This window comes from Platichthys flesus, chromosome 3 (assembly GCF_949316205.1).
Source record: "Platichthys flesus chromosome 3, fPlaFle2.1, whole genome shotgun sequence".
In the NCBI taxonomy this organism is placed as follows: Eukaryota; Metazoa; Chordata; class Actinopteri; order Pleuronectiformes; family Pleuronectidae; genus Platichthys; species Platichthys flesus.
In genome coordinates, this window is record NC_084947.1 from 1,546,688 (window position 1) to 1,561,310 (window position 14,623).

General features: G+C 47.8%; 1 protein-coding gene across 1 annotated transcript in view; it reads right to left on the reverse strand.

The window, feature by feature from the left end:
- Positions 1 to 13,926, reverse strand: part of adamts3 (ADAM metallopeptidase with thrombospondin type 1 motif, 3) — a 98,444-nt gene extending 84,518 nt beyond the window's left edge. The window contains 4 exon segments of the mRNA XM_062381265.1: positions 7,952 to 8,230; positions 8,232 to 8,368; positions 13,328 to 13,349; positions 13,604 to 13,926. Of these exon segments, the coding sequence (XP_062237249.1) occupies positions 7,952 to 8,230; positions 8,232 to 8,368; positions 13,328 to 13,349; positions 13,604 to 13,666 (501 nt within the window). The 5' untranslated portion in view covers positions 13,667 to 13,926.
- Between the last annotated feature and the right edge of the window lie 697 nt (positions 13,927 to 14,623).

A 14,623-nucleotide genomic window follows, 5' to 3' on the forward strand; every position in this document is an offset into this window, starting at 1 on the left:
AGGACAATCACCTTGCACACAGTGAAGGATGAGTTAAAGGAGTCCTTTTGCAGACAGTGTGGCCCCCCCCCTCCCCCACAGGGCCCCTGCTCTGAACAGCATGGAGCCAGTGCATGAAGAGACAAAAGACACTGAGTCGGAGTGAATCTGTAAAGTTCTCCAAGATGCTCGGAGCGACCAAGAACCTTTAAGATCCTGTGAGCCAGTGAGAACTCAAGTGTTTAGATGCTCTGTCAGCTGCAGCATCTTCAATGTGAAAGTGACATATTTGCATATTTGCACTATTGTTGTTTTATTTCTCCTCAGCTGTTTATATATATATTTAGATATATATATTTTATTTTCTATTTCAAATGTTGATTATCTATTTTATACTATTTCTATTTTATTTTATTTTATTTTATAGGTTGTAATTATTTGAGCATTGCTAGAAGAGAGCCTGAGACTCAAGCATTATGTTAATGTTAATGTTATTGTTGTGCATTTGACAATAAAAAATCTTAAATCTTGAATCTTGACTCTTGAATCTTGACTCTTGAAGATAAGCCACTAATCAAAGATTTGTCCAACTCAGAGAAGAACTCAAGACTCAAATTATCCAGAAGGAAAGTGAGTTAGAAGCCAAGAGGAAGGAATCAACAACTCCAGGTCGATATCCAGCTGCCAGGTTTTACTGAGGAACAAAAAGTTAATCTTCTCCCAAATGAACTTGACATTGAGGAGAAGTGTCCGATCAGATTCAATCAGGACAATTGTGACATATGACTCATCCTGAGACGGTGGAAGACCAGGAACAGACCGGCTGATTGGCCCATTCGACCTTCCAGGCATGAGTGAGCTGCACATCAATCTTCCATCGGGGTGTAATATGCACACGTGAATATTAATAAAACAAAGAGCTCTGTTACAGCAGCGACGAGGACAGATGATCCTTCCAGAGCAGAACTGACAGCACCGACAGCTGATGGTCCCGTTCGGGCTCCGGCTCCTGACACGAGCTTCACTGAGCTCGGAATAAACTCTGAATAAACTCTGAATAAACTCTGGATAAACTCTGAATAAACTCTGAATAAACTCTGAATAACCTCTGAATAAACTCTGGATAAACTCTGGATGCTCTTTGTGCTGCAGCAGTGACGCTGCTCCAGGGTCCAGACGAGTTCTTCTTCTCAACTAAGGTCACCTTCACAGATTCAGACAGAAAGCAGCAACCAGCCCGTTCCAAACAGGAAGCTTCAGACAGTTCACTGCCCTGCTGCATCAGAAGGTAACAGATCAAGACCTGGAGTGTCAGATAGAAGAGGCACAAGGTGACGGGCAGCAGGATGGAGTCTGTTTCTGTAATGTGAAGAAGCAGCAGTTGTTGCAGTTGTGTTGCTTCCTCATCATTATAATTGAGTCCAGTGTCATTTTCTGAAGAAACATCAACATCGACTAAATAGCAAGAGAGCAAGAGGCCAGGATTCTAATTCCCTCAGTGCTGAGACGATGAATATCACGCTTGTAGAGATCACTCGTGTTGTGATGAGTCAAAGGAACCAACACAACCACATTCTGATCTGGAGTCATGTAACCACCAATCAACGCTGTGGAGGAGATTTAATATCTCACAGCTCCGGCAGAGCTTTGTCTCATCTGTGAGTTTAAAACCATCACAGAGCTTGACTGATGGTCCACGTCATCATTTTACCCAGATACACAATCAGAGTGTGGGCGGAGGCTGTGCGATGCCAGCACCCACACATTCTGGAGGAGGAAATGGAGTCGGGAATTGGCTGTCGTCTCCGGCATGAAGTGATCTGTCACGGCTGAGAAGCTGCAGCGGCTCCCTGGTGTCTCCACCCGGAGGAGCAGTGAGGAGAAGGATGGATGCTCCACGGCCCAGGGGGCGGAGCTAACCTTTGAGTCGTCCCTGGGAGGCGGGGACACTAACGAGACAAGGGATAAAACTCCAAACTGAGCAGATCGATGGACGTGTATTTATATTAACTTGTTTTCTCTTTTGGCTCCGTCCTGCTGAATGTGTAGTACATATCATCTGGTGTCATTTCACAAAGATCAAACTCCACTTTAACCAGAACCTAAATAAACATGGACGTCTCCATCGCCCCCTGGTGGCTGTCTGCAATACAGCTCCCAAACACTGTCTCCTCTGTGTCACCTGATCGGCCGAACTTCAAAGTCAAAGAACACATCTGATAAAATGTTCTTAAAGTCATTTAAGGCTGTTCATGTTTCTGATCATTTATGTTTTAATTAATTATTTGACGCTATAGAAGTGAAATGTCACAACTGACATCTCTGGCTCCAGATGTGCAAGATGGCAGCTTCATATCTTGGGTATTTTGGAAGGTAGGATAGAGGGAGGAAGAGGAGGAAGAGGAGGAAGAGGAGACACATCCTCCATCTTTATCTACAGCCGATGTTTACAGCAGCAGGAGGGAGTTCCTCCACTAATGTCCTCAAACATCTTCTCTGTCTGGACACAAACCAGACCCAGAGTTAAAACTGCAGCTCGTCAGACACGAGAAGTTTCTCCTCTTCGTCTTTCAGGCGATCGACTGAAGCACACACACACACACACACACACACACACACACACAAACACACACACACACACACAAACACACACACACACACACAAACACTTCTTTCCTCTAATCCTGTCTCTTAAACAGTCGTGTTCCCGTTTGCTTCACCCAGGTGAACGAACAGAGGAGGACGAGCTGTCCTCAGTCCAGCCTGCACGTCCCTCCTGCTCAGGACACACGCTCTGTCCCTTTGAGGACGCCGTCCCTTTATTAAAACCTCCGTGCAGACCAGGTGTGTTTGAAGAATCCAACACTGTCATTATATCCTGTGGACTGAAGCAGATGCCTTCGTGGAGCCCGTGTGTCCACAGGCAGTGAGGAGGTTCATCCACAGTCCATGACATGAATATGAATATTTAATAAAAGTCTGTTTATAACTTATTCCAGATCAATCACTCTGTTATCTGCTCATCCGTTGATTGCTTTGTCCGTGAAAGGCCAGAAATTAAATGAGAAATGTCCGTCATCATTTCCCAAAGTAGACGGCTGCATCTCCTCCTCCTCTCCTCCTCCTCCTCTTCTTCTTCTTCTCTTCCTCTTCTCCTCTTCGTCTTCGCAGCATATTTGTCTGTGGCGTCTGCTCTGACCCTGACAGATTCATTTCTGGTCCACGCACTAAACAGACAGAAACCAGAGCTCAGCACTGGTTTATATCACAAGAGCTTATCAAGACATCCCTCCCAGTGGCCGTCCCTCTGACATTCATTCAACATGAAGGCCGTCTCCCACACAGGCCACTGGGCCGGGCTTCACCCCCACACAGGCCACTGGGCCGGGCTTCACCCCCACACAGGCCACTGGGCCGGGCTTCACCCCCTCACAGGCCACTGGGCCGGGCTTCACCCCCACACAGGCCACTGGGCCGGGCTTCACCCCCCCGCTGCTGCTGCTGAGGCAGATCCTTCCTCTTCCTCGGCAGCGTTCGGCAGGCGGCTGCAGGCTGAACGCTGCCTGCTCGCCTGCCGGCTGCTGTAAAGACTTCCAGACAGCAGCCTGCCTATAATTAAGAAACAGTAAAACCCACACCTAGTGAGGGCGAGGGCGAGCACTGCAGATCAAAGACCTCTGGCCCTCCACGACAGGCTGTTCCATCAGCCGCCACTGCTGCTCTGCTGAGTGTTTGATGTGCACGCTCCACATTTAGGCTGCCAACAACACAACAGAGGACAACGTCCTGCACAGGCCCAAACTGTGGGGTTTCAGAGTAAAGTGCAATTAGCAAAGTTTACTTCTGTAGCTCAGTGCAGGATCATTACTCTCTGGTTTTCAGTCATTTGGTTGTTTTGAAGTAAAAGAAATTATCTCTGTGTCAGTGTTTATCAGAGAATCAAGGAGATTCATTTCAAAATAATGGTTTTATTTTAATAAAAGGCAAGTGAAGCTACAGTCGACACTGAAAATGAAATTGCAGTTCTTCAACTTTGTCTCATTTCATCCAAAATATGCATCATTCCTGAACGACAGTGAAGAGGAAACTTGGTGAGAGAATGATGACTTAGATCCTGGCTACTTGCTGAACTCCAGTGAGAAGTGTTTTAAATTAAAAACCTTCAAACTGAATCTCTTCTGAACAGAGAGGCTAGCCCCTGATAGCAGAGCACAGACTGACGCCGAGCCGAGCAGCCGGCTCAAATTATCCGTCCACTGGGAGAAGCGAGTGACCAGTGACGCTCCTGGCATCTTCAAAGTGACATCCTGCCATAATAGTATTTACAAAGCAAAACTCTCACATCCTGTGTGCCCCCCCCCCCCCCCCCCCAGGCCTGACTCTCCTGTGAGCTTCAACTATAAACGTCCCAGAGAAGAAAGACGGAATCTGTCCGAGTGACAAACGGCTTCCCGCCGGCTGCAGTCGAAGGAAAGGGACAAACTGAGGAGCTCCGAGCAGCGGCACCATCTTTGTTTGTGTGCTTCACGGACATTGGGGTATTTCTAGATTACAGATTATATTTAGGATCCAGATTTTTGCAGCTTGTTCCTGCACTGTTGAAAAATCTCAGAAAATGGGAGATTCACTATTAAAGCAAGTGTTATACTGGATATTTGCAGGGAAACAAGAAATAGATCATGTCAGCTTGGACTGTGGACAATTGATGTCTGTGAACTGAAGCCTGTGAAGGACATGAAGTGTCCCCGCTGATACAAAGAGAGTATAAATGGCTTCAGGTTTCCATGCTGGTTGATTGTCTCACTCATTAAATGAGTTATTGAATGAATTCACTATCCCAGGGTCGAGGACTCCGAGGCCACAACAATTCAAATCTACATATTCTGCATTTTAACATGAATCAGAATTTGGTTCTTCTGTCTCCCACGTGAACCCTGCCTCAGGAGAAGAAGCTCCACAGAACAGCAGCACTGGGATCAGCTCTTATCACCAGGAGCTCTCTTCTTCATCGCTGTCTTCCTCGTGTGTGGCATCGAATCCTGAGATATTTTCTCCTTTTGGCTTCAGACACGTGATGGAAACATCGTGAGCCCTACCCCCCCCCCCCCCCCCCCCCCGCTCCACTGAATCCTGTGGAGGAATCTCCTGCTGTGCTCTGCAGAGGCCTGGAGGCTCCACTCCACAATCTCTTTGGAACAAATACTTAAAATATGAATACAGCTCTCTCTCTTCATTTATGTAAGACCCTGTTTTCTCATTAATGTTGCAGATGTAGTTATTTTACTGATGTGCTCTGCTACTCGAGGCCTCTCCTGCACCTCTGTCCGTACTGGGAGAAGATCTTTCCTCTGTTAAAAGGACTTTTGGTGGATTTTCCTGAGGACCCTTGTTCAGCCCTATGAGACAAACTGATTTGTGTATTTAGCGACACAGATATAATTTGATGTATTGATTGATATACAGCCTCTCTGATGAATATTTTCTCCAGGGTTCAGTGCAGGTCTGAGAGCAGCTTTAAACTTTATATCTGAATATCAGAATCCTTTAACTGTCCGAACTGACAAACTGACAAAACTCACTTCAGACGAGCCAGAAATATTTTGGAACCTGATTTAAAATAATCTCACTGGGATGTTCTGCCAAGAATTTGGGTGTTTTATTTCTTTCTTTATTTAATTTAATTAATTCAAATAAATAAATTGGAATACAATGTCACATTGACTGGTCACACTCTGCTGCTTGTAGAACTCAAACTGTCAACAGACATTAATAAACTACTTTTTAAGTGGTGGATCAAACTTTCAATTCATTTACTAAATAAAAGAAACAAATGATTTAGTAAGTGAATATCTTTGGAGTTTGTTTCTGCCCGATTCCTTCAACCACGCAAACCGTTTCTCATATAGTTAATGTGGGGTTAAAATTTGTTTATGACTTAATATCTAGTTTATACTTAGATTAACATGAATTCTACTTTTAGAATCGTTCTTCCTGAAGAGCTCAAAATAGAGATGAAGTTTAAAAACACATATATATGATGTTCAGGTGCATTTTGACGTTTGTCACTTAGTGATTCTTTGACTTTTCATGTCTAACTGTATAAATTATCATAATTAATATGGTAGTGTGCATTAGCAGGAGGCCGAGTAGCTGCAGAAAAGTTCTTGCTTTTCTCCTTTTGCCTTAATATTACTCTTCCTCTACAAATAAAAGCTCCATGTTGTTTTACCGACGTCACTTGATCCTTGAACCTTCAAGCTAAACCCCCCCCCCCAACACCTGTCGGCTTCCTTCTCCATCTCAACCAGTACAATCACGGGTCAGAACCAGTCACTTCCAGTTTGGGCTGAGCAGCGAATCGGTGAAAGCCTCAGACTGTGTCACCGCCGGTGGGAGTCGCCCCCGACATGTGCTGCCTCCAGTTTTAATGTGGAGAGAATAAAGTGAACCCCTGCAGAGCACCTTTCAGCCCTGCACCGAGATCCAAGGGCTGAGTACCCACACTCACACACTCACACACTCACACACACACACACACACAGACAGACACACACAGACACACACGGCCAGGAGAATGAAGACAGCTCGGCTCTGCAGTCGTGTTTCACAGGGATTTAAACTCGGTGTTCTGTGAGGCCCTTTCATTCACTGTCATCTTAACCACGGGTCGATCTGTCAGAGACCCTGAGGGGCCCAGCAGGCTACTGGTGCAGGAGCCCGACTGGTTCACATACACACACAACCAGCACCAGTACGATCTGACACTCAGTAAATTCAGACCTGAAGACGAATCAATACAAAGTCACTTTCTGTTTTGAATCACTGTCTTTGCCCTGAGGAAACAGGAAACAGGAAACGTGTGTTACTCTGACCAGGTGCTGCCTGATGTCACCCACACACCTGCACTGTTAAAGAGTTGGCAGCCATGTTAACAGCTGTGAGGCTGTGGGTCACATGGATGCTCGTTTATATTTGTTGATATATTTGGAAACTAAAACCATCTCTGTTCAGACGAGTATCAGAAACCATTCATGTACTGGGAACATGCACGCTGGAGTAAAACCATTTACCAGCATTATTTGATCATTGGTAAGTGTAGTTTAATCAGAAACAACTGAGAGGCTGTGTTTCTGACTGCAGACGTCACACTGAGTTTGAGAAGATCAGAGGACACAACGGTTCTGGTCAAAGATCTGACGAGGACTTTCCCCTGAAGCACAGATCAAACCGTGTGATCGGTTAATTGAGTGTTTCCCTCGATCGTTAGCAGCTCTCGTCCTTCGGGGGGGAAACGAAGACTGCAGCTCAACACATCCTCTCAGCCGGCCGACCACACCTGGCTCCTCTTAAGGAGTAAAGCACACCACTGCTCCACAGACTGGACCTGTTAACAGGATGGTTTCCTCAGAATGAGAAGATAGAACCACAGCAGCGTGGGCTGCTCAGCGTGTTCCTATCAGGGAATCGGGAGTTACAGTAAATCCTGTGTTTTGCTTTTCAAACTTCTGCAGAAGAACAGTTTGTTTGAAGAGCTTCGCTTTTCGGCCGACGCAGATTCTGCTTGAGTGCAGCGAGGTTTCTGATCTAAGAGATGTTGGCCCCGGTCACTTCCCAATGGCCGTGCAAGTGTTTTACGAGGGGGTGATGGGGAGGATAGGACTTCAGACTGTTGTGGAGCACAAAGGGAGACTCGTGTTTTATGTTGGGAAGAGGTTGGGGAGGGGGGGGGAACCGTTAGTGGGAGCAATGGCTGGCCACTCACCCGTGACAAACCCCAGTACAAAAACCTATTCCGTGTGCTCGTCGGAAGAATATGTCCAAGAACAAAGTGCTGACGTAAAGACATGCTTAACTTAGGAGTTACAGACATCTCAAATTCCTGAGTGTCACTTGATAAGGTCATGGCACCATTGCAATGAAAAGACAGGGTTGGACTGGGGGGGGGGGGCCTTTATGGCTGAGGAGGACTTACCAGGCCGTCGCAGTTGTTGATGGCAACCGAGGCTCCGGGGACGTCTGAGATGTCTCCGGTGAAGGTGCAGTCCGTCTTCAGCAGCTCTCGTCTCAGAATCCTCTCCGTGGCGCCGCCGGGCTCGCTGCCGTTGCCGCTGATGTTCCCGGCTGCCGGAGCGGTGTCGTGCCACTCCACCATGGCGCCGGGGGCCACCAGCCGGCTGTTGGGGCGCAGGCGCAGGTGGAACTCCTTCCCGAAGGCGGTGATGTTGAAGAAGAGTTTCTGCTCGGGCTCGGCGGGGGGGGGGGGGCCCGGCGTCCCTCTTGACCCGCTGCTTGTGAGAGGCGGACAGCAGGTGGGACAGGAAGTGTCCGTGGGAGTCGGTGCTGAAGGGAGTGACCAGGCCGTACTCCTTCAGGCGGCTCCTCAACTGGTCTGTGGAAACACAACGAGGACACTGTCACCGCCGCAGCAAACACAAACATCACCCCCCCACCCCACCACACAACTGCACAACTGCACAAGTTGTTGTTTAGTAGAAGTGTACAAGTGATGTTAAGAAAATGAGATGTGTGGTTAATATCTGTAGTGGACTCCTGCAGGGCTGCACGTGAGCCATTAGTTAAATAGCTTGTTGTCTCCCACTCAGAATCACAGCATCACCAACAGAACGCTTCAGATATTGATTGATTTCCCATCGTCTGAATTATTCATGAGAAGCTGCTTCACCACATCTCTCCTCCGGCCTCTTCTCCTGATCACTGGTGTTACCGTCATCAATCAGTGCGGTTCCAGAGCCAGGAGAAGAAACACCAGCGTTCCAGAGGTAAACACTTTGCTCGGTATTCTGGAAATTAATCTTTATTAACTCTCGCCGGCCTTCTGGCACATTCGAGGTCAACTATTGGACGAGGAAAATAAAAATGTGTTGGGCTCAGTTTTAAGGGAGTTTCCAGCCGAGCCGTGTTTGCTTTCTGAGCTGCGGCTCATTGGGTCGGGGGGGGGGGGGGGGGGTAATGCAGCGTGAACATCAGAGCCGTGTAATTATCTTGTAGGTTTTGACTAGAAGATGTTCGAGCATGTGTCAAAGCTGAAACTCAAATTACACGTCTCAGGAAAAATGACATGCTTGACATATCATAGAGCACATGCTCCAGACATGTGGTGTAAGGAAAAACATGGATTTGACAGGTATGTGAGGAGTAATGTGAACATGTGACAGACGATTCAGTGACAATATTAAAAGAATGATAGAGTTTTTAGAGTGATGGCAGCGGCTGGATCTCACTGACTGCAGCAGATCGGAGCTCATCTGTCTTCACGCCTGCAGCACGTGTCTGAAAACACACAATCACTCAACACCGGCTTCTACAGAGTGAATACCTGAGTGACATCACGTGAACTCAACTCCCTCTGCACACGGGACAGACACACACTCAGCTGTCTGATATCGTCACCTGAAGAAGCTTGTGCAACATGTGATGCAACACTGTGCTTTCTGTGGGAAAGTTGGTTGAATAGATTTATAAGGGATGAAAAATATATATCGAGCCGAGAATCAGCTGAATTCATTAGTGAGGTTCAACCCTCAGGAGTACCAGGGCTAATAAAATATCATTTCTGTACATTCACTCCTACAATGTCCTGAAAACTCAAACACAAAAAGTTATGTCTCCACATTAAGGGCACAACAACACGTTGATATACATTGTTTGATGGTTAAAAAAGGGTTTTCTAAGATCATATTATGCTCAAACTCTTGTTATTGACTGTCTACATGGCACACTGGTCTAAAACCATGAGAAAGTAAACACCACAAACCTCTTTAACCACCTCTCTCAAAAAGCACAGAGAATATGGGAATATGAGATCAGGGATTTCAGAAACTTCGCAAACTTCTATCTGCATTTTATTACAAAATAAGCAAGAACCAAAGTTTGTCTTTGGAAAAACATCCCTCTACTTTTATTTAAATTCTTATTTAACGGAATATAAAAGAGGAAACTGCTCTTGAATGAATTTAAATACAGTAATAATCTCTATCCCGTGCTTTTATTCAGATTTCAGATTTAGTTTATCTCATTAAATACATCTCAACAGTTTAGTTGTTAAACTCTTTACACGGCTTCATGAGAGTTTTAAGTTAATGCTAAGGAAACTTCCTTCACATTAAAAGCATTCCACAGGCAAAATAAAAGACCTCTGTTATTGTCTTGCAACCTGGGACTGAAATCCATTTATCTTGGTCAAATAAGAACCAGAGAATAACAGCGACTTCTCTCTGTGTCTGTGCCTGAAGCACAGACACACTGAAGCACAGACACAGAGAGTCCACAAAGCACTTTCTAGTCCAACCTTCAAATTATTCTAAAAAGTTATTAACTCCGAGGCCCAGGGGCAAGTCTTCATTGTCACAGAGAAAAAGAAGGAAAGCAACTGTTGCTGTTACTCCAGAGGAGACTTTACTGTGCCTGTCTTCTCCTCAGTCTTTTCAACGGGACGTCTTTTGTCCCCGGAGAAAAGACGAGGCCACAGACTGTGGTTCCTCTCTGTCTCTGGGGCCATGGTTACAGACGCCACGGACAGGACATCACATGACACAGACTTCGCTCGCTGGCTGGACAATTAAAGAAATGTCTCCAGTGACTAATTGAAACAAGTGTCTTCACCACTTTTTAACACTTAGCAGGAGTTAGCAGAACTTTGACCTCAATTAAAGGGTAAATGCAGATGCAATGAAAGGAACTGTTCATTTTGAAGCTGATATAAAAGTATATAAGTGTAAATTGTGTCTAAGATGCTTGTGAGCCACACACTTTGTTGCAGCTTTAGTAAATAACCCTCCAGCTGTGAAGCAGCGACTACAGTTAGAAACGTTTATTTGTTTGTTGCTGAATGAGAATTCTGCCAAATTTGTTGGAATGTTGAGCTCCAAAAATTGTATTTATTTATCTGGATTATTCTTCCCTATCCTCTGGCTCTTGTTGTTTCTCTGTCATATTGTATAGTGACCACACAGAGTTAGCAGAGCCACTTCAAAAGCAAACAACCAATCAGAACCTGTCGTCTGTTGCTTTCATTTCAGAGTTTGGAGGAGAAACCGTCTCTCAGCCTCCGACGTGAAGCATTTCTCCATCTGCAGAGGACTGTCGAGCATCAGTGCAAAACACCAGCTCTCTGTTTTCAGATCTTAATCGAAAAACCCAACCACCACTTCGGCTGAAGCACAAATCGACACAGCTGTGACACACACGACTGTCCTCAGACACTATGAGTCAGTGCTGCATCACCTCAACGTGCTGGGAACCACAAAGACTTCACCCAGACGTCACCTGACCTCCAGGGATGAAGGTGTGTTTAGCTAAGACTGACTCTGACCTCTTCCTGTTTGCATCCTAGTCCACTTTCACACCTCTGCACATCTGGCCGATCAAAGGGCCTTGATTGGTCGATTGTCTGAATTATTCCACTGAGTGAAACGTGGTTTCGAAAACAAGAAACATTAAACTTGATGATCTGAGGACAGAATGATCTCAGAGAGTAAATAAAGAGCTTCAGAGCTTCAGATCTCAGAGCGGCGCTGCAGTCGAGCCGCAGACTTCATCATAACAAACGTGGCAGCGTCAGTTGTTGTCTCGGGGACATGAGAGTGTCTCCAGAGGACAGAGCGCTGTGCGGGGACAGACGTCAACAGGGAATCCAAGGTGTTAAACAACAGCTTTAAGACCTGTTTGATTTATTTTGTACCCAAAGGAAACTTTAACACAAGCAGGAGAAAATATGTGAAAGACACAAATTCTCTTGTGGGGTTTTCAAACAGTTTAGTCAAATTCAGACTCTGATTCATTTTCTCCCTTTGTGCAAATCACTCGTGGAGAACAAACCTAACACCGGCACAGACCCCTGAGCGGAGGGGGTGGTCCCAGTAGAAGCATGAATCAATTCTGGAGAGGTGTGTTAGTGGTGAGAACGGGATCCCAGTTCACTGTGGCCTCTGGAGCTTAGAAACTGGTCAGTACGAGATTCCTCAGGACGCTTCTGCCTGATTTTTGGGGGAATTAGCTCAAGTTTGGCAATTTGTCCACCGAGACAAACCAGAGGAAACTACCAACCTCATCCTAAAATCACAGAAATCTGTTCTTCTGACTGTTCTCACATCAGAAACACTGACTTTGAGTTGCAGAATAACAGAAAACCACCCTGACTGGTGGAAGTGGCTGCTCTCCATGGCTGATGGAAGCCAATACCGGCCGGCTACAGGCTGCAAGAGACCGGCTATACCGGCTGCAGGAGACCGGCTAAAGGCTGCAGGAGACTGGCTACCGGCTGCAGGAGACCGGCTACCGGCTGCAGGAGAACGGCTACACACTGCAAGAGACCGGCTACCGGCTGCAGGAGACTGGCTACCGGCTGCAGGAGACCGGCTACCGGCTGCAGGAGACCGGCTATACCGGCTGCAGGAGACTGGCTACCGGCTGCAGGAGACCGGCTACCGGCTGCAGGAGACCGGCTACAGGCTGCAGGAGACTGGCTACCGGCTGCAGGAGGCCGGCTACAGGCTGCAGGAGACTGGCTACCGGCTGCAGGAGACCGGCTACCGGCTGCAGGAGACCGGCTACAGGCTGCAGGAGACCGGCTATACCGGCTGCAGGAGACCGGCTACAGGCTGCAGGAGACCGGCTACACACTGCAAGAGACCGGCTACCGGCTGCAGGAGACCGGCTACAGGCTGCAGGAGACTGGCTACAGGCTGCAAGAGACCGGCTACCGGCTGCAGGAGACTGGCTACAGGCTGCAGGAGACTGGCTACAGGCTGCAAGAGACCGGCTACCGGCTGCAGGAGGCCGGCTACAGGCTGCAGGAGACTGGCTACAGGCTGCAGGAGGCCGGCTACAGGCTGCAGGAGATTGGCTACAGGCTGCAAGAGACCGGCTACCGGCTGCAGGAGGCCGGCTACAGGCTGCAGGACACCGGCTACTGGCTGCAGGAGGCCGGCTACAGGAGACTGAAGGGTGCTCCACAGCCCAGTGTCACCCTCCTGCGTGAAGGCCCCGAGGTGCTGCAGATAACGGCGGATGTAAAAGGATCCTACGTGGACACTAGCAGCTCACTTACTTCTGAGACGCTCAATGGAGAACAGATGTGCAGGATTTAGAGGTGGAATTTTCTTTCCTGTATAACAAAGCCCTTGAAGCAGTTTGCTCATGTAATATTTGTGTGTGTGTGTGGGTGCCTGTGTGTGTCTGTGTGTGTGCGTGCAGGGGGAGTGGTGGGCTCCTCTCACACTCTCCCCTCCCACTTTGATGTCAGTGTCCTCCTGACTTTCCAGGAGCAACGTTTTTCTCACATCTTGGGATGTGATGGTAAAGCCCCAGAGGAGAATGATCAACTCACCCTGTCGGTCAGCTTCACCAGCCTGTGGGGGGGGGGAGAGAGAAAGAGCCCGTTAGCTGGAACAGCAGGAATCACAGTGGGAGGCTGAGGTGCGCAACAGCAGCTCTCACTTTACAACTTTAACAAAATGCCTCTGGTCCACACGTGTTACGTAACGAGCTGAGCTCACGCGCCTCACAGAGGAACGCACTGTGCGCGCTTCGGAACCAACGTGAACAAAGTTTCGCTCCGATCGCGCACAGAGAGAGAGAGACGCGCACGCGACGTGCCACTCACCTTGTCAGCTGAAGTCCACGAGAGTCCCGCGAGCAGCAGCATCGCGAGTGACAGCGCAGCCATCACGAGTCCTAACGGGACAGACGAACTTTGTCCCGGCGTCACAGGTCAGAGGACAGAGGACAGAGGAGGCGCGCGCGTTCCCCGGCTCATTCAAAACCTCGCACGGATGAGAAGGCGGCGCGTCTGGTGTAAGTTAGAAAAAGTTAAAAAACCAAGTCGTAGTTTGGTTGGAGGTGAAGTGAAGCGCACTGGTGTCACTCAGTGGTTTGTCTGGTTGGGTCAGAAGGTTTCTGCTGCGGGGCTGTAGGACATCCCCTCTGCCTCTGGACAGAGCTACAGTGTGAAGCTCTGGCACTTTGACTCCTCTGTCTAATACACGACAAGGCCAACCCTGTGTGACGTCAGCCTGCCCTCTCCTTCCTCCTGCCTGGACACATGGTGGGACCGAGGAGGAGGAGGAGGAGGAGGAGGAGGAGGAGGGTCCCAAATCCCTAACTTCATCCCCTCAGGATGAGATGGTCTGCTCCGTTTATACATGACCACATAAAGTTATGTAGTAACAGCTATAACACTTACCGGAGGAAACATAGAGGAGGAGGAGGAGGAGGAGGAGGAGGAGGAGGAGGAAGAGGAGGAGGAGGAGGAGAAAGAGGAGGAGGGTCCTAAACCCCAAACTTCATCCCCTCAGGATAAGATGGTCTGCTCAGTTTATACATAATAGTTACATCAATAACCCTGTGTACTTAACTTGGAGGAGGATGAGGAGGAGGAGGAGGAGGAGGAGGAGGAGGAGGAGTAAGAGGAAGAGGAAGAGGCGGAAGAGGATGAGGAGAGAGGAGGAGGAAGAGGAGGATCAAAGACAGGCAGCTCAATATATACATATCCACACTTTATTATATAAAATACCTAATTGATATCATCAATAATTCTATTCTTTACCCAAACACATGAAGGGACGATTGACGAGGAGGAGCAGGAGGAGGAGGAGGAGGAGGAGGAGGAGGAGGAGGAGGTGGA